At 39.5% G+C, this 22,988-nt stretch overlaps 1 protein-coding gene across 1 annotated transcript in view; it reads right to left on the bottom strand.

The window, feature by feature from the left end:
- The window catches only part of DNAH12 (dynein axonemal heavy chain 12), a 377,830-nt gene that overhangs the window by 15,224 nt on the left and 339,618 nt on the right, over window positions 1–22,988 (bottom strand). Inside the window, exons 63-69 of the mRNA XM_058288139.1 lie at window positions 22,737–22,887; window positions 22,278–22,531; window positions 21,928–22,068; window positions 18,028–18,165; window positions 13,144–13,377; window positions 12,675–12,863; window positions 2,088–2,191 (exon numbers count right to left, since the gene is read on the bottom strand). Coding sequence (XP_058144122.1) covers window positions 2,088–2,191; window positions 12,675–12,863; window positions 13,144–13,377; window positions 18,028–18,165; window positions 21,928–22,068; window positions 22,278–22,531; window positions 22,737–22,887 — 1,211 coding nt within the window. The remainder of the gene's footprint in view (window positions 1–2,087; window positions 2,192–12,674; window positions 12,864–13,143; window positions 13,378–18,027; window positions 18,166–21,927; window positions 22,069–22,277; window positions 22,532–22,736; window positions 22,888–22,988) is intronic.

A 22,988-nucleotide genomic window follows, 5' to 3' on the forward strand; every position in this document is an offset into this window, starting at 1 on the left:
CTTTCATCACTGTAATAGGTGTTGCCCTGTATGTATAGTGGCAAGGCAATTTATTTCTTTCATTTCTTCCTCAGTGTCTATAGGCTTTCTTTTTTTTTTTTTTTCTAATTTTTAATTTTATCTTCAAAAAAGTTTTAGATCACAGTAAGTCACATATACAACACAGGGGACTCCCATATATCCAGTCTCATGCAGGATCCCAGAGACAGCCCAAGTAGATACAATCCCAGGTACGGATGCTCTTGAGGGCTATGGAGACACACAGGTTCTATGATCATGGCAGTTGGCTCTGGAGTTCAGTGCCTTGTCAGTGGGCCCTACCTGGGAATTTGTGTTTCTGAGTGTGATGGAGTTGGACTCATATATGAACTTTCTACACATGCCTCTTCTGTCACTTTTACTGAACCTGTGGTTGGTGCTGGGGTTGGTGTATACCCAGGAGACTTCAATCTCTGGACTGCCATGTGTCATCTGGGCCCTGAGCCTCAGTAGAGTGGCAGCTCCTTTTCTTCAAGTTGTTGGACTTGCACAGGTTGGCTAATAGGGAGGTGAAGATGGTCAACCACCACACCAGGGAACCGAGAGTGCCTACAATTCCAAGCAGGAGAATCGCATCCATCAACCATGTGGGATCTAAGCCCCCGTGGAGTGGACATCACCAAACGAGGGTCCACAGGATGGAGGAATAAAATACGGATTAGACTGAACTTACTGGTATTCTACTATAGAACTAACGTGACTAGTAATGGAAGAAACTGTAGCATTGATCTGGAGACAGTGGCCATGGTAGTTGCTGAGGGCTGAGGGAGAGGGAAGAGATGAGATGCGGGGGCATATTCGGGACTTGGAGTTGTCCTAAATGATATTGCAGGGACAGGTGCTAATCATTATATATCCTGCCATAACCCACGGAATGGACTGGAGGAGAGTGTAAACTATAACCCATGCAGTGCAGCAGTGCTCCGAAATGTATTCACCAAATGCAGTGAATGTGCCACACAGATGAAAGAGGTTGTTGATGTGGGAGGAGTGGGGGGAGGGGAGTGCGGTATATGGGAACCTCTTATATTTTTTAATGTAACATTTTTTGTGATCTATGTATCTTTAAAAAAAAGACAATTTAATAAAAAAACAAAAACAAAAACATAAATTGTAGGGGAGCAGATGTAGCTCTTTTGGTTGAGCACCTGCTTCCCATGTACGAGGTCCCAGGTTTGATCCCTGGCACCCCCTAAAAACAAAGAAACAGGTGAAAAAACCAGCTTTCATTGGAGAGATGTGGCTCAGTGGTTGAGTGCCTGCTTCCCATGTACAAGTCCTGGGTTCAATCCCTGGTACCTCCTAAAGATAAAACATAAATTGTATATGCATTTATATACTTGCAAATATGTATGTTTCCCATGTAGGCCTAAACTGCTAAAATACCATAAATATACCTGTAGTGAGGGTTTTAGGTTAGAAGCCTAAGCAACTCAGAGACAGTATGTCATTATATGTAAATACATAAACTATTTGTATAAGAAATATTGAATGAATTAAGGCATCACAGTGTTCTAATAGGCTTTAATTGAAAATGTCAACATGGCTAGAAAGACAAATCAACCTGGAAACACTTTAGAAAATCCATAACCAAAATAATTCTCCATTTCTCAAGCCAGTTTTTGAGTTACAGAAAATCCAATAAAAAATCAAAGCAACTAATTTATTTGCCATCATATGGTGCCTTATCAACCTACACTGGAGTCAGGAAGAAAAGGGAAGTGTATTGTGTCAGGTGGCAGAAAAATGGCAAAATGTGCTTACACATAGGTCAAGTGTAATGCTCATTCTGTCTCTTAGTTCCCAAGGAATATAGTAATGAATAGGTGAGAAACTGTAATTACTGAATATTTAATAGTAAAATCAGATGTCTTTTTTATAATTACTTTATAAAAGATACCTTCTCCTCTGAGACAGAAGGTTATGGAACTGAAAAAAAAAAAGGCAAGTTTTGATAATCTTTTCTTAAAATTTGAATTTAATACCAAAGTCTCTTTTTATCAACCTTGTTTGGTACCTTCTGAATCACCAGTGATATAGATTCTTACTTGTTAAATCTTTCCATTTCTTGTACTAACACAGTATTCATGCTCTCTTCATATTTCACAGGATACTTCAAAAGTGCTGCTTCCTTGTCAAAATCATTTGGAAGCTGAAAGAAGAGATTTTGAATATCACAAATTACTCTCAGAATGGATCGTTCATTTCATTCAGCTAAATATCAATAACAGTTAACATCATAAAGTTACTCGGTATCAGGCACTGTGCTAACTGCTTTCCATACTTCATCTCATTTACTCCTTACCATAACATTCTTAGGCCATATTATCATCTCCATTTCACAGATGTGGGCATGGAGGTACAGAGGAGTAAAGTATTGTAAGAATATTACAATATTGCTGTTAACTGTAGTCATAAGTTAAATTTACTGCATTTTCCCCACAGCCAAATGTAGTCAGTTTGAATCTGCAAGTCTCTGGCTCCAAGGCCCATACTCTTTTAACTATTACAGGATACAATACTTTGGAGAACATACACGTTTCAGAAAAGTTGTGTAATCTATTTTGGTAAATTTCATCTTATTTTCCATTGATAAAACTGACTTACTAATTCATAAACATCTTTCCAATCAATTATCAACTGGCTCCACATAGCTTAGCTTACCCCACTATCAAATAATTAATTCTGTGTAAATGTAGCTGGGGGCATAAGAAGAAAGAAGGCCATCATATCTTTAGGACTGATGATCAAGCCCCAAGACATTGGGACTCACTTTCCTAAAGGGGCAAAGAAGTTTCCCAATCAAGAAAGTTCCAAAGTATGAAAGCTGAGCTGCCCAGACTGTCCCCAGGTGGATTCCTGAGTGGTGCAAAGAATTCTTCTAAGTTATACTGAACAGTGTCACTCTCAGGCCCTTTGGCTCAGCACAGCCCTCCCTCTCCCCCATTTATCCCCCAAATTTCCTTTTAGGGATTTTGTAAGAGCCATTATTATAAATGAAAGAATCTTTTACCACAGAAATAAACCACAGAAACAGTAAGGGGCCAGGAGTGAGAAGAGGCAAATGGCAGAACCAGCAGTACCAGGGTAGGGGCTGAAGTAGTTTGGTTTATTTTCAACCAGGGGCCTCAGGCAGTGCTGCTCCCCTTTATTCTCCAGTGGCCACAGCCAGGCTTACAGTGAGTTGACCCACCACAAGGAGTTGTGTAAGGCAAAGCTACCAAATGTGAGAGCAGAGTAGAGGTCAAGTCCGTGAACTTTGAGGATGAACAAACTAGAGGTCAGGTGCTGCGCTATAACACATGAGAAGGGAACTTTTTCAATCTTTTGGAGCCTCAGTTTCTTATATGTGAAATACGGGGATAATTATAGTACTTACCTTGGAAGGTTTTGGGAAGATCTGAACTTAGGACCATTACATATATATTTTAAGTTCTTTCTCATTTTCCTTTACTTACATTTTTGCAGTTACATTACATACACTGCTCATATTTTGTAAGACTATCTTAAATTTCCAAATGCTTTCATGATTTTGCCTTTTCTGTGCCATAACCACTAGCTGTACTTTGTAATTATTTGACAAATTATATTGCCATGGATTTTAAAATTTGGCTAGTTTTTATATATTGAGTGCTCTGATGATGTGTTCCTCAAGGTGTAGAATGGTTTAAACTTGTGTTGAAATTCAGAAACTGAATGTTACCTAAGTATGTTGTTTGGCCCTACACTATATTATTTCTTTTTATGTATTTTTTATTAGAGAAGTTCTGAGCTTACAAAACAGTCATGCATAATGTGCAAAATTCCCATACATCACCCCTCCACCAACACCTTGCATTGTTGTTGAATATTTGTAACAGATTATCAAAGAACATCATCAAAATATTATTACTAGCTATGGTCCATAGCTTACATTTGGTATGTTTTTTCATACACCTCCCTATTCTTAGCTTCATGTATTCGTATTGCACATTTGTTATAGTTCATGAGAGAACACTCTCATATTGGTACTGTTAACCACCGTCCATCATCCACCACGTGGTTTACTGTGTTATATAGCTCCATGCCTTGTATAATCCATCTAAAGTTCATAGTCAGTGACTCTCACTGTCATCAAAGAGTTGTGCAGTCATTGCCTTGGTAGATTTTTGAATATTTTCCTTAGTTCAAAAGAAAAAATCCCATACCCCTCTATTGACCCTTAGCATTGATAAAGTATCTTCTTTGACAATGATGTAAGAATATTACAATATTGCTGTTAACTGTAGACCTAAGTTATATTAATTGCATTTTCCCCATGCATCAGCATATACTTACACCCCCTAATAGTGATGTACATTTGTTCTAGTTCATAGAAGAACATTCTTGTATTTGTACTATTAACCAAATCCTCATCCACCACTGGGTTCACTGTTCCTCAGTCCCTAGATTATTCTCTAGTTTTCTTTCAATTGACATTTACATCCCTAAACTATTCCTTTCAGACACAATCTCATTTATAAACCATCTGTGTTAGTTATACTCACTATAATGTGTTACCATCAACTCTATCCATTTCCACACTTTAACAGTCATGTTAATTAAATATTTTATATACATTAAGCATCAGTGCCCCTTCTTAGCCCTCCTCCTAACTAACCTATACTCTAGGTTTTAATTCCCTGTGTTTATTCTTTGTATTTAGTTCATATTAATGAAACGATATAATATTTGTCCTTTTGTATTTGGCTTATTTTACTCAGCATCATGTCCTCAAGGTTCAACTTGTATTAGTCATCCAAAGGAGTACTGATGCAAAGTACCAGAAATCTGTTGGCTTTCATAAAGGGTATTTATTTGGGGTAAAAGCTTACAATTATAGGCCATAAAGAGTCCAACTTAAGGTTACTTCCTTACCAAACTCTTGCTGTGTATTGAAGGAAAATGATGGGTGACGTCTGCAGGGGTTCAGCCTTCTTCTTCCCTCTTAAGTCTCTGTGGTTCTTCCGATCTCAGCTGTAGGTTGTCATAGGGCTCGTCTCTCTTCCTAGGGCTTGTTTCTTTTGGGGCTCAGCTGCTCTGGTTCCTTCATAAGGTCAGCTGTAAACTCTCAGGTGAATGGCTCAACAATCTTCCCAGGGCTTCAGGATCCTCTTTGGTATCTATGGAGATTTCTCTCTTTTCTCGCCTATCCTCTTTCATGTTCTTGATTAAGCATCCATTTATATAGCCCACCAAGGGAGCAGGGACTCAACTCTGAGTTGCCCTAATGACATGGTCAAATCAAAGCCCTAATATTAACATAATTTAATCAAATACATCTCAGTGGAATCTAATACAATCTAATACAACCCAGAGGAATTGATTAGTTTACAAACATAAACTTTGGAGTTAATAAATAATCTCCTGTCACATCCCTGTTGTTTTATGTGTCCCAATTTCATTTCTTACAGCAGCATAGTATTTCATTGTATGTATGTACCACACTTTGTCTATCCATTCATTGGCTGATGAACACTTGGGTTGTTTCCATATTTTGGCAATTGTGAATAATGTCACTATGAACACTGGTATGAAAATATCTATTTGTGTTCCTGTTTTCATATGGCAGTTCTATATTCAGCTTCCTGAGGAATGGCCAAATTGTCTTCCACAAAGGCTGCACCATTCTACACTCCTACCAACAGTGAAAGAATGTACCTATTTCTCCACACTTTCTCCAGCACTTACAGTTTTCTGGATTTTTAAAAATAATGGCCATTCTATGAGCTGTGAGATGGTATCTCATTGCAGTTTTGACTTGAATTTCCCTAATAGCTAGTTATATTGAACTTTTTTTTCATGTGCTTTTTTGGTCATTTGTATTTCCTCTTTGGAAAAAGGTCTATTTAAGTCTTTTGTCCATTTTAAAATTGGGTTGCTTGCCCTTTTATTGTTGAATTGTGTGATCTCTTTATATAGCATGGAAATCAAACTCTTTTGGGATATATTTTCTCCCATTGTGTAGGCTGCCTTTTCACCTTCTTGACAAATTAATTAGAAGCACAACAGAGTTGAAGTTTGAGGAGGTCCCATTTATCAATTTTTTTCTTTTATTGCTCATGCTGTGGGTGTAAGTTTTAAGAAACCACCACCTACCACCAGGTCTTGAAGATAATTCCATATATTTTCTTTTAGAAGTTTTATGGTTCTAGCTTTTATATTTAGATCTTTGATGCATTCTGAGTTAATTTTTGTATAAGGTGTGAGAGTTCCTCTTTCTTTTCTCAGCTATGGATATACAGTTCTCCCAGCACCATTTTATTTTTTTATTTGAGGTACTGAGGGTGAGGGATTGAACCTGGGACCTTGTATGTGGGAAGCTGGTGCTTAACCAATGAGCCACATCAGCTCCCCTGAGTTGGTTTTTCACTGGTTTTGCTTGTTGTTGTTTTGTTTTGTTTTTGTTTTTTTTCTAAGAGGTACCAGGAACTGAACCCAGGATGTTCCATGTGGAAAGCAGGCACTCAATTGCTTGAGTCACATCTGCTCCCCACTATTTGTTGAATAGACTGTTCTGCCCCAGCTGAGAGGGTTTGACAGCCTTGTAAAAAATCACTTGACCACAGATGTGAGGGTCTGTTTCTGAACAACCAGTGGTTTATATGTTCATCTTTATTCCAGTACCATGATGTTTTCTAGCTAGGTAATATGATTTAAAGTCTGTAAATGGGAGTCCTCCAACTTTGTCCTTTTTGAGATGTTTCTGGCTATTTGGGTTCCTTTACCCTTCCAAATAAATTGGATGATTAGGATTTCCATTTCTTTAAAAAAGGCTGTTGGAATACTTTTGGGATTGCATTGAATCTGTAAATCAGTTTGGGCAGAATTGATACCTTAATGATATTTAGTCTTCCAATCCATGGACATGGAATGTTCTTCCATTTATTTAGGTCTTCTTTGATTTCTTCAAAGCATTATAGTTTTCTGAATGCAGGTCCTTTATATCCTTGGTTAAATTTATCCCTTATTTGTGTCATTTATTCACTACTGTAAAATGGAATTTTTTCTCTTTCTCTCCAGCTTGCTTATTACTAGTGTATAGAAACACTAGTGATTTTTGAGTATTGATCCTGTATCCTGCCACTCTGCTGAACTTGCTTATTAGTTCCTGTAGCTTTTTTGTAGATTTTTCAGGAATTTCTAGGTATAGGATCATATTATCTGCGAATAAAGTTTTACTTCTTCCTTTCCAATTTGGACACCTTTTATTTCTTTTATAAAACTATTACTTTAAAATTTATTTCTCCCCCCTCCCTCCATTGTCTGCTCTCTGTGTCCATTCACTGTATATTCTTCTGTGTCTGCAAATATTCTCATTAGGTGGCTCCAGGAACTGATCCTGGGACCTTCTGGAGTGGGAGAGAGGTGATCATTCTCTTGTGCCACCTCAGCTTCCTGGTCTGCTAAGTCTCTTATTGTCTCTCCTCTGTATCTCTTTTTGTTGCATCACCTTGCTATGTCAGCTCTCTGCGTTTGCTGGCACTTTTGTGCAGGGAAGCACTCCTGAGTATACTCCATGCAGGACAGCACTCTGCGTGGGCCAACTCACCACATGGGCCAACTCGTCTTCACCAGGAGGTCCTGGACATGAAACCCTGGACCTCCTATATGGTAGATAGGAGCCCAATTGTTTGAACTATCTGCTTCCCTAGGTGCATATACATTTATGATTGTTATTTCTTCCTGATGAATTGCTCCTTCAGTTAATATATTATGTCCTTCTTTGTCTCTAATAACAGTTTTGCTTTTAAAGTCTATTTCATCTGATATAAATATAGCTATTCCTACTTTTTGTTGTTGTTGTTACTGCATATGTGGAATATCTTTTTCCAACCTCTCACTTTTAATCTATTTGTATCTTTGGATCTAAGATGGGTCTATTGTAGACAGTATATAGAAGACTCGTATTTTCTTATCTATTCTAACAGTCTGTGACTTTTGATTGGAGAGTTCAATCCATTAACAGTCAATGTTGGGAAGCCCAATGGATAGGGTGTCCGCCTATCACATGGGAGGTCTGCAGTTCAAACCCTGGGCTTCCTTGACCCGTGTGGAGCTGGCCCACGTGCAGTGCTGATGCACCCAAGGAGTGCCATGACATGCAGGGGTGTCCCCCGTGTAGGGGAGCCCCATGCGCAAGGAGTGCACCACTTAAGGAGAGCTGCCCAGCACGAAAGAAAGTGCAGCCTGCCCAAGAATGGTGCAGCACACACAGAGACCTGACACAGCAAGATGACGCAACAACAACAACAACAAAAGAAACACAGATTCCTGGTGCTGCTGATAAGGATAGATGCAGTCACAGAAGAACACACAGTGAATGGACACAGAGAGCAGACAACAGATGGGGGAAGGGGAGAGAAATAAAAAAAAAAACAAAAAAAACCAGTCAATGTTGGGAGGTGGTTGTGGCTTGATTGGTAGGTTCCTGTCTACCATATGGAGGGTCCAGGTTTTGATTCCTAGGGCCTCCTGACACACATGGTAAGCTGGCCCATTTGCAGTCCTGCCACGCACAATGAATGCCGTGCCACACAGGGGTGCCCCATACAAGGAGTGTGTCTCTCAAGGAGAGTTGCCCTGCATGATAAAAGCGCAGCCCACCCAGGAGTGGTGCTGTACACACAGAGAGCTGTCACAGTAAGATGATGCAAAAAAAAGAGATGCATTTTCCCAATGCCACTGGATAATGCAAGCAGACACAGAAGAACACACAGCAAATGGACACAGAGAGCAGACAATGGGGGGGGAGGGGAGAGAAATAAATCTTTTTAAAAAGTCAGTGTTGTTACTGTAAAGGCAGTTCTTCACCTATTTTGACCTTTGGGTTTTATCTGTCATATGTTATTTTCACCACTCTTTTTACACTTTTAGTTACTTTTACTGACATAATCTTCATTTCTAGACACTCTTCCAGGCATCTCTCTCCTGTCTTTTCTTTTCAGGCAGTAGCACTCCCTTTTGTATTTCCTGCAAAGCTGGTCTCTTTGTTACAAACTCTCTCAGTTTCTGTTTATCTGTGAATGTTCTAAACTCACCTTCATTTTTGAAAGACATGATTGCCAGATAAAAAACTCTTGGCTGGCAGTTTTTCTCTTTCAGTATCTTAAGTACATCATACCACTGCTACTTGCCTCCATGGCTTCTGATGAGAAATCAGCACTTAATCTATTGTTATCCCTTGTATGTGATGAATTGCTGTTTTCTTGTTGCCCTCAGAACTCTCTCTTTATCTGTGGCATTTGACATTCTGATTACTCTGTGTCTTGGAGTCTATTTGGATTTATTCAGATGGGAGTATGTTGGGCTTCTTGGTAAATTTTCTACCATTATTTCCTCAAATATTCCTTCTGCCCCCTTTCCTTTCTCTTCTTCTCTCTATGAAAACCTATGACAGGAATGTTTGCATGTCTCTTGCCATCATTTAGTTCCCTGAGACACTCTTAAATTTTTTGTTCTTTTCCTTATGTTTTGTGTGTGTGTGTGTTCATTTTCAGAGGTCTTGTCTTCAAGTTCACTGGTCATTCTTCTGCCTTGTTAAATGTGCAGTTTTATGCATCCAGTGTATTTTTTATTCCATTTCATCTTTCTCTCTCATAAGACCTACTATTTTTCTATGTATGCTTTCAAATTGTGCTCACCCAGTGTCTTCTTAATATCCTTAATCTCTTCAGTCACCTCATTGAATTTATCAAGGAGATTTGTTTGGACATCTATGATTAGTTGTCTCAACTCCTTTACATCATTTGGAGGCTTAGCTTATTCCTTTTACTGGGCCATATATTCCCATTTCTTGGTACAGCTTGTGATTTTTTTCTGGATGTCACTGATTTACTTGATGTATTTATTCTGAGGTCAGTTTCTCTCTTTCATCTAGGGCTTTCTGCTTGATTGGTTTTGTACTACAGCCCCTCTTTTATACTCAGTTCAACTTAATTTGGAACTTCATAGTGGGTTGTGCTTAGCCAATCTGAATTTTTCTGCTCTTTTTCATCTGCTTCTTGCCCTTTCTTCCTGGCTGGTAGCAGCATATGAGCTGAGGATGCAGCAGGTACTGTAAGCCATGAGGCTGAAGCTGCCCATGCTGTTCCAGGAACTGATGAAGCTTCTCTCACCTTTCTCCTCTGCCAGGGGTAGGGGTGGAGCCACAGCCATGTGCAGTAATCCAAGTCTTACTGAGACCAGTTCAGGAATAGGTCTGCACAAAGGGAAGGCAATGTAGAACTGAAGAAATAAAAGGACAGAAAGAAAGACACAAGAGAGGAAATAAAGATGGGACCAGGGGAATTCTCAGCTTTTGAAACTGAGAGCCTCAACCCTAGTTTCCACATCATATTTATTTGGAAGCTAAGGAGCAGCTGTTTGCTACAGGAAGCAACTTGCAACATCCTCTACAATGACAGGAAGCAATTTGCAGCATCTACAATAAGGTGATTTACAATAACAGGAAGCAACTTGCAGCATCTACAATAAGGTAATTTAAATAACAGGAAGCAACTTGTAACATCTTCTACAATGACAGGAAGCAACTAGCAGGTAAGTTAGTTTCCCACAACAAAGCCTGTAATTCAAGACCATCTGTAGTTGTCCAGAGAGACTTATGAGGCTCCTTCCTGGCACGGGGATGGAGCTGCAGGTATGGGCAGTAAACTAAGTCATCTGGGCCAAAACTGACCATGTTTGCACAGACTGATGAAAAATTTGCCTCCATCCTCCCCTACCAGCAGGGATGGAGCCACAGATGTGTGCAACAATCTTGTCTATGTGGGCCAAAAGCACCTGCAGTTGCCGCAGAGGCTGAGGAAACAGTATACCTCCTCCTGCCCTGTCAGAGGCAGGGATGAAGCCACATGGGTGCCCAAAAATCTAGTCTATGTGGCCCAGAATTGATGGCAGTTACCAGAGAGGCTGGTCTGGAGCCCAGACGAGGGCAACAATCCAACCTGGGTGGAAAGAAGCTGGTCCCTACCATCACTGTGATTTTCAACCAGCCCTGCTTCCCCTTGTGCCAGGGGTGGAGCAAATGGAGGCTACTGGTCTCTTTCTGACTCAGACAGGCTCAAACTTAAATTGTATTTAGGACTGGACTTTAGTCAGCCAAATTTACTAACCAGTTGCTGAAGTTGGTGCCCAGCTGTCTCTTCCTCCCCTGTTTTTGAGAAATGGAACTTCCAACTCCAGCCAGGGAATAGCTCCTGAGGTGTCTTGCCCCACCAGTGGGGGATGGGCCCCACCCTCCGTGGTGTGGAGTGCTCTACTCATGATTCTTCACTGCAGATGGGCAGTCTCCTCCTTCCATTCTTCCAAGGATGTTGCAGGATGCTCTTCTGGTCTCCTGGACCCCTCAAATAGGTGATCTAGATAGCTCTGGCTGATTACTAACTGCCTTATATGATGAGCTGACTCTTGGAGCTTCCTGTTCTGTCACCAACATGCCCCTTCTCAGGATCATACACTTTTTAAAGTTTCTGTAGCAGTTTGATATTATTTATGAATTCCAAAAAAAAAAAAAAAAAAAGGATTATGTTTGTAAACTGGTCTGTTCCTCTGGTGCGATCCGCTTTGACTGTATTAGATTCAGCTAAGATGTCTTTGATTAAATTATGTTAAAATTAGGATTTTGATTTGACCATGTCAGTAAGGGAAAACACAGGGTTGAGTCCCCACCCCCTGGGTGGGTATATAAATGGACACTCAAGAAGAGAAGAGAGAGCAAACGTCACAGACGCAGCAGAGGAGAGAGGTTTGATCATGCGGCCCAGGGAAGGAAGATGAGCCATTAGCCTGATAGTTTGCAGCTGAGAAAGGCTGGAACAAAACAAGCCCTATGCCAGCCTGTAGCTGAGAGAGGAAGGCTGAATTCTTGTGGAGATCACTTATCATTTTGCTTCAACACGTGGCAAAAGACTTGGGTGAGAAAGCAACCTTGGGTTGGACTCTTTAGGGCCTTGTAGGTGTAAGCTTCTAACCTAAATAAATAAAATAAATACCCTTTATAAAAGCCAACAGATTTCTGATACTTAGCATCAGCACCCCTTTGACACATTAATACAGTTTCCTTTCCTTAGTAGCTCATTATAGAATTTAAAGCTTATAGAAAAAAGGTGAGCCTAGAGTGTACCATTCCAATTTACTGAATAGGGTTAAGTACATTGAGCTGTATTATGAAAGGAAAATTAACTTAGTGACTGGTCTTCTCTCCCTGAGCCTCCTCACTTCCTAAGTCAAAGATTAAAAAAACAATTCTTTCCTTGAACCAGCAAGTCCTGATCATTTCCTTTTCAAAAAACAAAAAAACAGGTCCACTACTTTTTGTTTAGAAATGATAATAAATCATATGTTCAATAGCTCATCCACAAATAGAGTTACTAAGAACTTATTATGTTTTGGGCATCATGTCAAACACTTTAAATCCATGATCTTGCTAACCTTCATAAGAACTTATGCAGGAGGGAACATTACTGCTGTGTTGCAGATTTGGAAACTAATGTACAGAGAGGTGAAGTATCTTGCTCAAGGTCACAATGCTGATAAATGGAGTTTTCAGATTGTCATTTCAGTACCATTTTGATTTACATTATATTGTAAGCAATATATCGTAAGCTAAAAATTACCTTGTTGAGAATATCTTTGGTAATTTCCAGTAGAATCTGGTCAGTGCTTCCTGAAGATCCTGTCTGTTTGGTGGCTCCCTGGGTGAGGAGCAAGGACTCAAAGAGGACTTTAGTTTGGTGAAGATCTTTGGAGATATCAACATTTTCGTGTAATCCAAATACTTCAGGGTGTTGAGTAAATGGAAGTTTCTACCAGAAAATATAGATTAAGCAAGGAACACATTTTCATAGAGTATATTATTTCATAAAGACAAACAGGTGCAGACCAAGAATGTTAAAAATCAGCTAAATATCAAATAACAGAAAAATCAAAATTTCCCAATTTTCAGTTATTACTAGAAACAAAAGTTATTGAAAATCAATTGAAACTATACTTGTCTAAACCTACACATTACAGGGGAATTTTTCATTATTTGCATTTAGGAAAAAAATCTTAAATCTAGTCTTAGTTTTCAGTGGCACCAGTTACCTTAATGAATTCAATGTAGTCATCGTAGGTGCCTTTGGGAGGTGCAAAATAGTTTCCACTGGGAGAAAACTTATAATGAGGGTTTTCAACTGTATGTGGATTATAAAAGTCAGCTAGCATGGTTAACAGGAGACGTCTGTCCCAGTCATCTGTCACTCTTCCTCCATAGTTACACTCCCCAGTCAGGTAAGAGATAGCTTCAAATGGAATAGTATCATATTCATTTATAAATAACTGAAAGAAAGTAAAAATGAAATGAGAAAACCTTAAAAGTTTTTCACTTCATTATCATTGTAAGACAGCATTCGATATTCATATGGTATGTGTGAAATCATATAGGCATAGAAGAGAGATTGAAAGGATTATCATCATGGATTGTCTTGGGAGGCTGGAATTGTTTATCTATATTTTCTGATTTTTTTTCTAAAATAAACACTGCTTCTGTAATAAGAAAAAATTATTATTATTAAAAAATGATGACATGAAAATTACCAAGTCTTTTTCATATGAACTTGGATAAACCTTGGTTTAGGCAATTGTTTTCAACTGGAAGTAATTTTGTCCCCTAGGGGACATTTGGCAGTATCTGTAGATATTTTTGGTGGTCGCTTCTGAGGAGGGGGTGCTACTGTGCTGCTGGCATCTAGCGGGTAGAGGCCTCGGATACGGCTAAACATTCTACAATGCATAAGTCAGTCCCCAGCACACAGAACTATCTGACCTAAAATATCATTGGTACCAAGGTTAACAAGTCCTGGTTTAGGCACCTTTCACGATGCGATAAAAACAAAGCTATTTCAAACTCTAGTGCCAGAGCCTGGTTCACCCAATATAACACAGATTCACTGATAGACAGTACATATCTTTTTTTAGTGGCCTTATTATTATACTAACAGTAATATCACAAACTACTATTTGTAGAGCTTTTACATTATCTTATTCATCTCTCAATAACCCTGTAAAGAAGAATCCTGAGTCTGGGAAATGTGAAGTAACTTTTTACACAGAGAATTAAGTGGCAGCATCAAAGCCTGAGTTTACCTCTTCTGGTTCCAGATCCTGTATTTTCTCCCATATATGGGAATTTTGATAGTATGTGTATTGAACAGTATAAATTCCTGGTTGAGAACTTTTTCTATCCCTGCTAGTGCAAGGATTACGGCTGAGATGGTGTACAGCTGAGAAAAAAATGTTTCTAAATCCCTAGAGCCAAGTTAGAAGAAAGCCTAATTCTTTCGAGATTTCTTTGTTCTCAGTGGCAAGAGAAAAGTCAGGAGATATAAAAGGGGGAATGAAAGAGAGGAAAGTCATCTTTTAGGAGAATACATTATTTGTAAGAAAAGGAAAGTTTCTACTTTCTCTTTGTTTGGAGGGGGGGTGGGAGATGTTATGTTTAACTTGGTCCTCTCCGTCTTCAAAACTGAAGGAATATACTCCAAGACAATTTATTGTTTAATTTGTGGAATATAAGACGCAGAGACTGACAACTCATTCCTCGGCTGTCTATCTATTTTAGCCATTAATTGTTGATTTGCCTGGTTAGAGAGAGGTATTCTGATGACATGACCAGGTGAAGGTAGTTTAACCATACTTTCAGGTCCCCAGTTCCTGAAGATATGAAAGATGGATTCAACCCATGACTACAGTCTCCAGTGTTGAGGTTATGAAGGCTGTTGAGACTGAAAATGATTTTAGCAAAATGTTCTCCAAGTTTAGGCTGTATCTAAGATTAATGTTTATAATCAAAGTAGTTTCATCACCAAATTACAATTCCACATGCACCAATTTCAATATTTGTTACGAGGATTTTCAAACTGACAGACTGTTTCTTTTTTTTAAATTCATTTTGTAAAATATTACATTAAAAAAATATATATGAGGACCCATTCAACCCCACCACCCCCACCCCACCACTCCCCCCTCAGCAACACTCATTCCCATCATCATGACACATCCATTGCATTTGGTAAGTACTCTCTGGGCACCTCTGCACCTCATGGTCAATGGTCCACATCATGGCCCATACTCTCCCCCATTCCATCCAGTGGGCCCTGTGAGGATTTACAATGTCCAGTGATTGCCCCTGAAGCACCATCCAGGGCAGCTCCAAGTCGCAAAGATGCCTCCACATCTCGTCTCTTCCTGCCATTCCCCATACCCATTAGCCACCATGTCCACTTTTCCCACTCCAATGCCACCTTTTCTCTGTGGACATTGGATTGGTTGTGTCCATTGCACCTCTATGTCAAGAGGAGGCTCAGATTCCACATGGATACTGGATGCAGTCCTCCCGCTTTCAGTTGTAGGCACTCTAGGCTCCATGGTGTGGTGGTTGTCCTTCTTCAACTCCATCTTAGCTGAGTGAGGTGAGTCCAATAAATCAGATTGTAGGTGCTGGAGTCTGTTGAGGCTCAGGGCCTGGCTATCACATTGTCAGTCCAGAGATTCAGATCCCCTAAATATATCTTAAACCCCAACACCAACTACAACTCTAGCACAGTAGCATGAAAGTCTTATGAAGAGAGATCCCATCTGAGTCCAGATTCATCACGCATAAACACCAGCTCCAAAGAAGGGCCATCTGACATGGCAGTTAACCCCATCTGCCATGACCATAGCACCCATGGGTCTCTTTAGCCCTCAAAGGAACCAATATCTGGGGGTTGTATCTACTTTATCTGTCTCTTAGACTCTGTTCAGTTGTGCATAAGGGCAATCCTTCTGACAGCCTCCAGACTCTTTTTTAGAGACTCGTAGACATATAAACTCATTTCTCCTTTCCATTTCCCCCTTACATTAGGTCAAACAGCATTTTAAAGTCATGTTATTTTATGTAGACAGGGATATTCTGCTGATCCGCATTGAACCTTCCATTCAAGGTCATTTTCCAGTTGCATCATCAGTTGGTAGTTGATAGTGATCCCTCGGTGCCAGGGAGGCTCATCCCCGGGTGTCATGTCCCATGCTGGGGGGAAGGCATTGCATTTACATGCTGAGTTTGGCTTCGAGACTGGCCACATTTGAGTAGCATGAAGGCTGTCAGGAGGAAATTCCCAGGCACAATGCTGCTCTAGGCCTTGTTCTTATTTGACAGACTGTTTCAGTTAAGGTTTCTGCCCTGCTTTTTAAAAAGAAGATAAAATACCAACAATTTCTAAAATAATCATCTTTTACAATTTATGATTTTTTTTTTAAAGATTTATTTATTTATTTAATTTCCCCCCCTCCCCTGGTTGTCTGTTCTTGGTGTCTTTAATTTCCCCCCCTCCCCTGGTTGTCTGTTCTTGGTGTCTGTTTGCTGCGTCTTGTTTCTTTGTCCGCTTCTGTTGTCATCAGCGGCACGGGAAGTGTGGGCGGCGCCATTCCTGGGCAGGCTGCTCTTTCTTTTCGCGCTGGGCGGCTCTCCTCACGGGCGCGCTCCTTGCGCGTGGGGCTCCCCCACGCTGGGGATGACCTTGGGTGGCACAGCACTCCTTGCGCGCATCAGCGCTGCGCATGGCCAGTTCCACACGGGTCAAGGAGGCCCGGGGTTTGAACCGCGGACCTCCCATGTGGTAGACGGACGCCCTAACCAGTGGGCCAAAGTCCGTTTCCCAATTTATGATTTTAAAGTTTGGTATAAACATGATTAAATGGTTATAGCCTTAAAAATACCCACTTGATTGTTGTGATTAAGCTCTAATTGGGCTTAATGAACACATCACTTTTCCCTTTATGAGGCCCATGTCATAAGGCCCTTCATTACAGCAGCAAAAATTAATACACTGTAGTTGTCTAGCCGGATTAATATATTTGGTAAAATATAGCAGAAGTAATGGAAAATGTATTGAAGTTGGATAGATCTGAGTTTACATCCTAGGCCAATGGGCAAGTTCACTTCTGAGATTTGGTTTTCTCAAAAATAGGGATTATACCAATCTTACAGGGTTGCTGTAAGGATTATAATTAGTATCAATAACGTGCCTGGTTCAGTTCTTGCGTTAGCAGGAATTTATAATGGATATTTATTTGGGGGGGAGCTGCAGTTAATGATGTAAATGTCTCACATTGTGCGTCAAGAGAAAAAACAATCCCTCATTTTCCCAGCCTTCCTTAGAGCTAAAAGCCTAGGCCCATGACCAGGGATTGGCTACTTAGATGCACTCACTCTAGACTTTGAACTGAGGGTTAGAGTGCAAAGAAGCAGAAACAGCAAAGAATCTGTTTGGGTATGGCTGTGACATCAGAAGGCGTATGGTAGACCAAAGTCTGTATGGCAGTTATGCAAACTGCAGTGTTTAAAATCCAGCAATGGTTGTGCAGCTATTCTTACCAGGCATGCCCTGATTTTGGATAAGATGACAATGGGTGCCTTGTCCTTGAGCCTGGCTCTCCAGCTATCTTGATTCTGAGAGCTACCCAATGTTCTTTAAATAAATTCCTTTTCTGCTGAAATTAGACAGCCCGTCTCTCTTGATTGATAGAGCTAAATTGTGGAATTGACCGAGGAGGAGTGTAGAGGGTGGTGGGGACAAGTTTAAGGCCAGCCCTGAGGATGGCATTGCAGAAATGAAAACCAGGGCCCTTGCTTGCAACATTGTTGTATTGCTAAATCAACCGCCCCAGGGCCTATCCCTCCTCTGTACTTCTTTTTTATATGAGATAACAAGTTTCATTATGGTTTAATCCTATTTGAATCAGAATTTCCATTTCTTAGAGCAGAAAGAATCAAGAGAGCGTGCTTCATAAACTAGTCACAATTGTTAAACTAGTCACAATTGTTACTACTGTCTGGCCACCTAATAGTGTTTTAGGAGAACCAAATAAGCTATCCGAAAAAAAGAGACTTGCATAGGGCCTGGTAAATAGTGATATTTCAAAATATTAGTTCCTTTTCCATTTTACCTGTAGCTGTCGGATACTGATGCGTAAATCTGATTCATTAAATCCATAGGGTATATTCCAACCAAGAGGACCAAACTTCTTTCTTTCTTGCACAAGGGCATGAAAAAAACAAACTCCAAACAGCAACTTCTCCCAAGCCTTTAAATATCAAAAGTAAACAATCATTAAAAATTCAGATCAGATTTCCCATCAGTATAACAAGGGGAACAGATGAACGATCCTTTTCATTATAATATTCTATGATTGTATATCTCTACAAACTTTTATTTTCAAAAGACATACTATCTAAAATAATATCAATATAAAAATTATTAATGGAATGATGTAATCAAAACCTCCAAAGCTAGACAAGCCACAATACTACTAAACTTTATTAAAAAGCAATAGTGTTACTGTGAAAATATACCAAAGTACTGGCTAATAATTCTTCGGTCTTGTTTGTAGATACTTAAAACTTTAATCTTCAAATATTATCCTGTAGCCTCACTGGTATATGCTTGAGACTACAAGTGCAGGAGAATTATTTATGAATAAATATGATATGAATAAATAAGTATGACTTTGTGACCTTCCAGTGGGAGATGATTTTTGAAATTGTTTAATTTGTCCATGGCCTCTTCCTGTGTGTGACATTTATGCTGTGATGAACGATCACATGAGCCTCTCATCAAACCGGTGTTGGTATTCTAGAAGATGACCATCTCTTTGAGGTTCCACTCAAATAAATTTCAAGTATAAAATGAAGCATGTCTTTTAAATTAGACCATCTTAACTATACCCTCCAAATACAGTAAAAATCCATCCAGCTATCTTCATGTGATATAGTAGTAAAAATTATTTCTGTAATATTAAAAATGTAAGTATACTATGCTTTACTCAATAGATGTGTTCTTGAAATGTACATAAGTCAAAGCATATTTTAAATATTATGGTGAAACATATAATAGAGGGAAGAACTTTTTGGCAATGAGAGCAATAATCTAATTTATATGTTTTCTGTATATTTTCATATAATGGATTTTCCTAAGGAACGGACTATTCCTAAATGCTTTGGAAACTGAATGGTTGCATTCATTTCTGCCTTTTGTCTTTTGTTTAGATTGGGTTCCTCCAAAAGTAGAACCTGAAAGAAGGATTAGGGAGTAGGTGGGTTTGTTTGGGCGCTGATCCTGGAAGCTGGAAGGAAGGAGTGGGGAAACTGAGAGAGGAAAGAAAAGTCATTATAAGAGTTCCTGAAGTTGTTGCTGTGGTAAAGGGGACTCAATTTTGGGGGGACAAGTGTTGCCTGGATGGTTGAGTGTTATCCCTGGCGGTGGTAATTCCTCCACATTTCTATTCTGTGCTTGGGCATCTGTGGCCCAAGCAGGCTCCTGTGGTATTAGAGAAGTCTCTGAGGGCAGAAAGATGCATACTTGAAGTGGAAGGCTGTCAGCTAAGAAGAATCTGAGCCACAGAAAACTGTCTTCTACAGCTGTGAATAAAATTAGATGTGGGCTGAAGAGATGTGACAGGGACACCAGGGTAATAGGTCATAGTCCTTTTATGTGGATTTTTTTTTTAAACTACATTTTCCTAAAAAAATTTAAATATTAAAAAAAATATTTTTGTAAAAAAACCAAACTTTTCCTAAATGCTGAATGTGGGTTTTTAAAAAGTTCTTTTCCAACTGTTTTTTTTTTTTTAAGATTTATTTATTTTTTCCTACCGCCCTCATTGTTTGCACTTGCTTTCTGCTCTCTGTGTCCATTCATTGTGTGCTCTCTGCGTCTGCTTGTCTTCTCTTTAGGAGGCACTGGGAACTGAACCCCAGACCTCCCATGTGGGAGAGAGGTGCTCAATCACTTGAGCCACCCCCGCTCCCCACTTCGCTGTGTCTCTCATTGTGTTTCCTCTTTTTATCTCTTGTTGTGTCACCTTGTTATGTCAGCTTGCCATGCCAGCCTGTCTCATCAGCTTACTTTCTTGCTTGTCCTCTGTAGGAGGCACCAGGAACCAAACCTGGTACTTCCCATGTGGTAAGCAGGAGCCCAATCACCTGAGCCACATTTGCTTCCCTCTAACTGTATTCTTAGTTATATTTTCCAGGGTACATTTTGTGACTAAACTAAGGGGTCAGCAGGATGCTGACTCCTCTACTTAAAGATGATGATGCTGACCCACCATCAATGAGTATATGTTTTGCTTTGTTTTCTATAATGTGGTACTGGTTTGTGTTGACTCACACAAATTCCTTATCAATCATATGAAGACTTTTATAATCTTGTCCAATATTCCTTCCCACTCATATTTCCTACTATCTTAGTCAAAATGAGCTTCTTACTGCTCCTTCCACAACACTGTCATAATTCTGTGTCCTGTGCCTACTTCAAACGTCACTACCGCCAGGAGGCTTTCCTCATCTCAGTCAGAGTTAATCACACAAACACCACTTTGAGCTGAATAACCTCAGTAATTTACTTAATTTATCTGAGCCTTAGCTTTTTTTAAATTAAAAACAGAACAGGAGGGGAAGCAGATTTGGCTCAACGGATAGAGAGTCCACCTACCACATGGGAGGTCCAGGGTTCAAACTCAAGGCTTCCTGACCTGTGTGTGGAGCTGGCCCACGCGCAGTGCTGATGCGTGCAAGGAGTGCCGTGCCATGCAGCGGCGTCCCTGTGTAGGGGGGCCCCACGTGCAAGGAGTACGCCCTGTAAGGAGAGCTGCCCCGAGCAAAAAAAGTGCAGGCTGCCCAGGAGTGGCGCTGCATACATGGAGAGCTGACTCAGCAAGATGACGCAACAAAAAGAGACATAAATTCCCGGTGCTGCCGCCTGGAACCTGCTAGTGATCAATAAATGTTAGTTCCCTTCCTCCTATCCTTTCTTTTTCTTTTGTTGTCCTCTCATACTTCATAATACTATCATGACTGTTGAGAGCAGCAGTTCCCAACCTAGTTGAACATATGAACTTTCTCTTGTTATTTATTAATATCAGTTCTTGAACCCCAATTCAGACGTAGATAATCAGAATCTCCAGGAATGGGGCACTGACGTCTAAAGCTTTAACAAGCTCCCCTGGCTTATAGGGATTGTGATTGAACTTGCCTTTTACTCACTTGCTTCTGGGGCAGGGGTGACCTAGGTGATCCATAAATTTGGGAAAAATTAACCAGATGTGCATGGCTCAGCTTCTCCTTTTCTTTCTTAGAAGTGAGCCTCTTGCAGGCAGTTTGACTTCTTTTGTTCCTCTGAGTAGATAAATCTGCTTAATTCTGGGGTTCAGTAATAGGAAACTCATTTTTTCCATAGATTTAAGCTATATTTTCCAACCTAGACTATATCAGTAATTAAGGCTATATTTTGGCTCCCATGTGCTTATTCTTTTTCTTGCTTCTCAGATGGTAAGAATTCAAGCAGGGAAAAGGAGTCCGATTTATTGTGACTCCTAAAGTTCTCAATACTACGTGTAAAGCTGTTTTGGATGGATACATTGAAAAACATTATTAATATTTTAAATCACTGTTACTAGAATTGAAGATTCATGAAGGCAGGTATTTTTGTCTTTGTTCTCTCTGCTTTATACTGAGTGTCCAGGATAGTGCCTAAAGCACACTTGTTGAAGGAATGAAAATTAATGATGTGAAAATAGATTTCCACTCTTAGGTCTTCATCAAAAACACTGTTAGGCTTTAGTTTATAAACTAAGATACATTTATTCATTCAACAAATATTTATTTGAACGTCTGCTAAGTGGAAAGCAGAATACAAAAGAGTGGGAATAAAATGGTGAACAAGATAGGTACAATTTCTGTCTTGTTAGGGAATGCCTAAAGTTTAAAACATTATTAAATAAAATGTTTATATTTTCATGTTTTCTCACTATAAAGACATTTTTAAAGTTCCAGAGGCTGACTATTACCAGTTCCTTTCCATGGCATCCCTTGAAAAAGTGAAGATCAGAAATTGGGTCTGTGAGATATGACTGAAGAAGATTTAGCCGAAGACCTGTGGGAGGCTCATTTGTCATTTTTACTCCATTCTGTAGAATTGTTACGGGGAACTAAGGAAAAATAAATAGAGAGCATTATGCAAAGCAGAAAGCTCAGGTCCTGAAAATACATACATTTGTGGATTAAGAAACAGGAATAATAAAGGATTCTAGAAATATTCAAAAAACCTCTTAAGATTAAGCATTTAAAGTTGGATTAATATATACAATGTAATAGAAAACTACATAAATGAACTGAACTGCTCAGGAAATAGACATACTTTTGGAGATGGATAACTTGTGAGCCAAAGCCTAAAGGAAGAGTTACAGACTTCAGGGGTAAAATCTTCACATATTTTTTCCAACATGGGCATCCAGGAGACAGCAAGGTGGCAGTTTTGTAGGCAAACCCAAGTTCCCTCTTCTATTGCTTCTTTAATCATTTTTGATGCAATTGGTCCTTGTCCCTGTCCCAGTGAAATAGCTTGAAATTTATTTCCAGACATAGCTTTATCATGCGCAAATTTCAGCAGGCCTAAGGGAGGCACAAAAATTTGTCTCACTATTTACTCTAAAATTATAAAATATGCCTTATGATTTCAATGCCTAGGTCTTCAATCATGGAAAATTCTAATTACATTTCCCTGTAAATACTGGATCTACAAATTGATTTAAGAAATAGGCATTGAGCAAGATGTCTTCCCTAGAATTTCTTAAGAGTTTACAGTATATTTACTTACTAGCCATGGGATCTGCTCCTGGAGACAGCACAAAGATTAAGGGAATTGTGCAGTTTGAATCCAAGTAACTCTTTGCCAAATCAAATGGTGGAGGCTCTACAAACTTCTTCCCTAGTTTGTCAGTTACATAATTTGTTATAGCTGGAGTAATCTGTTCCGGAGAGAAAATGTGACTTTTAGAGCAATTTTTATGTCACATAGCTTTGATTGCTACTAAAAATCAACAAACTAAAATATGTAGTTTAATGGTTA

The sequence above is a fragment of the Dasypus novemcinctus genome, chromosome 26 (genome assembly GCF_030445035.2).
Source record: "Dasypus novemcinctus isolate mDasNov1 chromosome 26, mDasNov1.1.hap2, whole genome shotgun sequence".
Taxonomy (NCBI): Eukaryota; Metazoa; Chordata; class Mammalia; order Cingulata; family Dasypodidae; genus Dasypus; species Dasypus novemcinctus.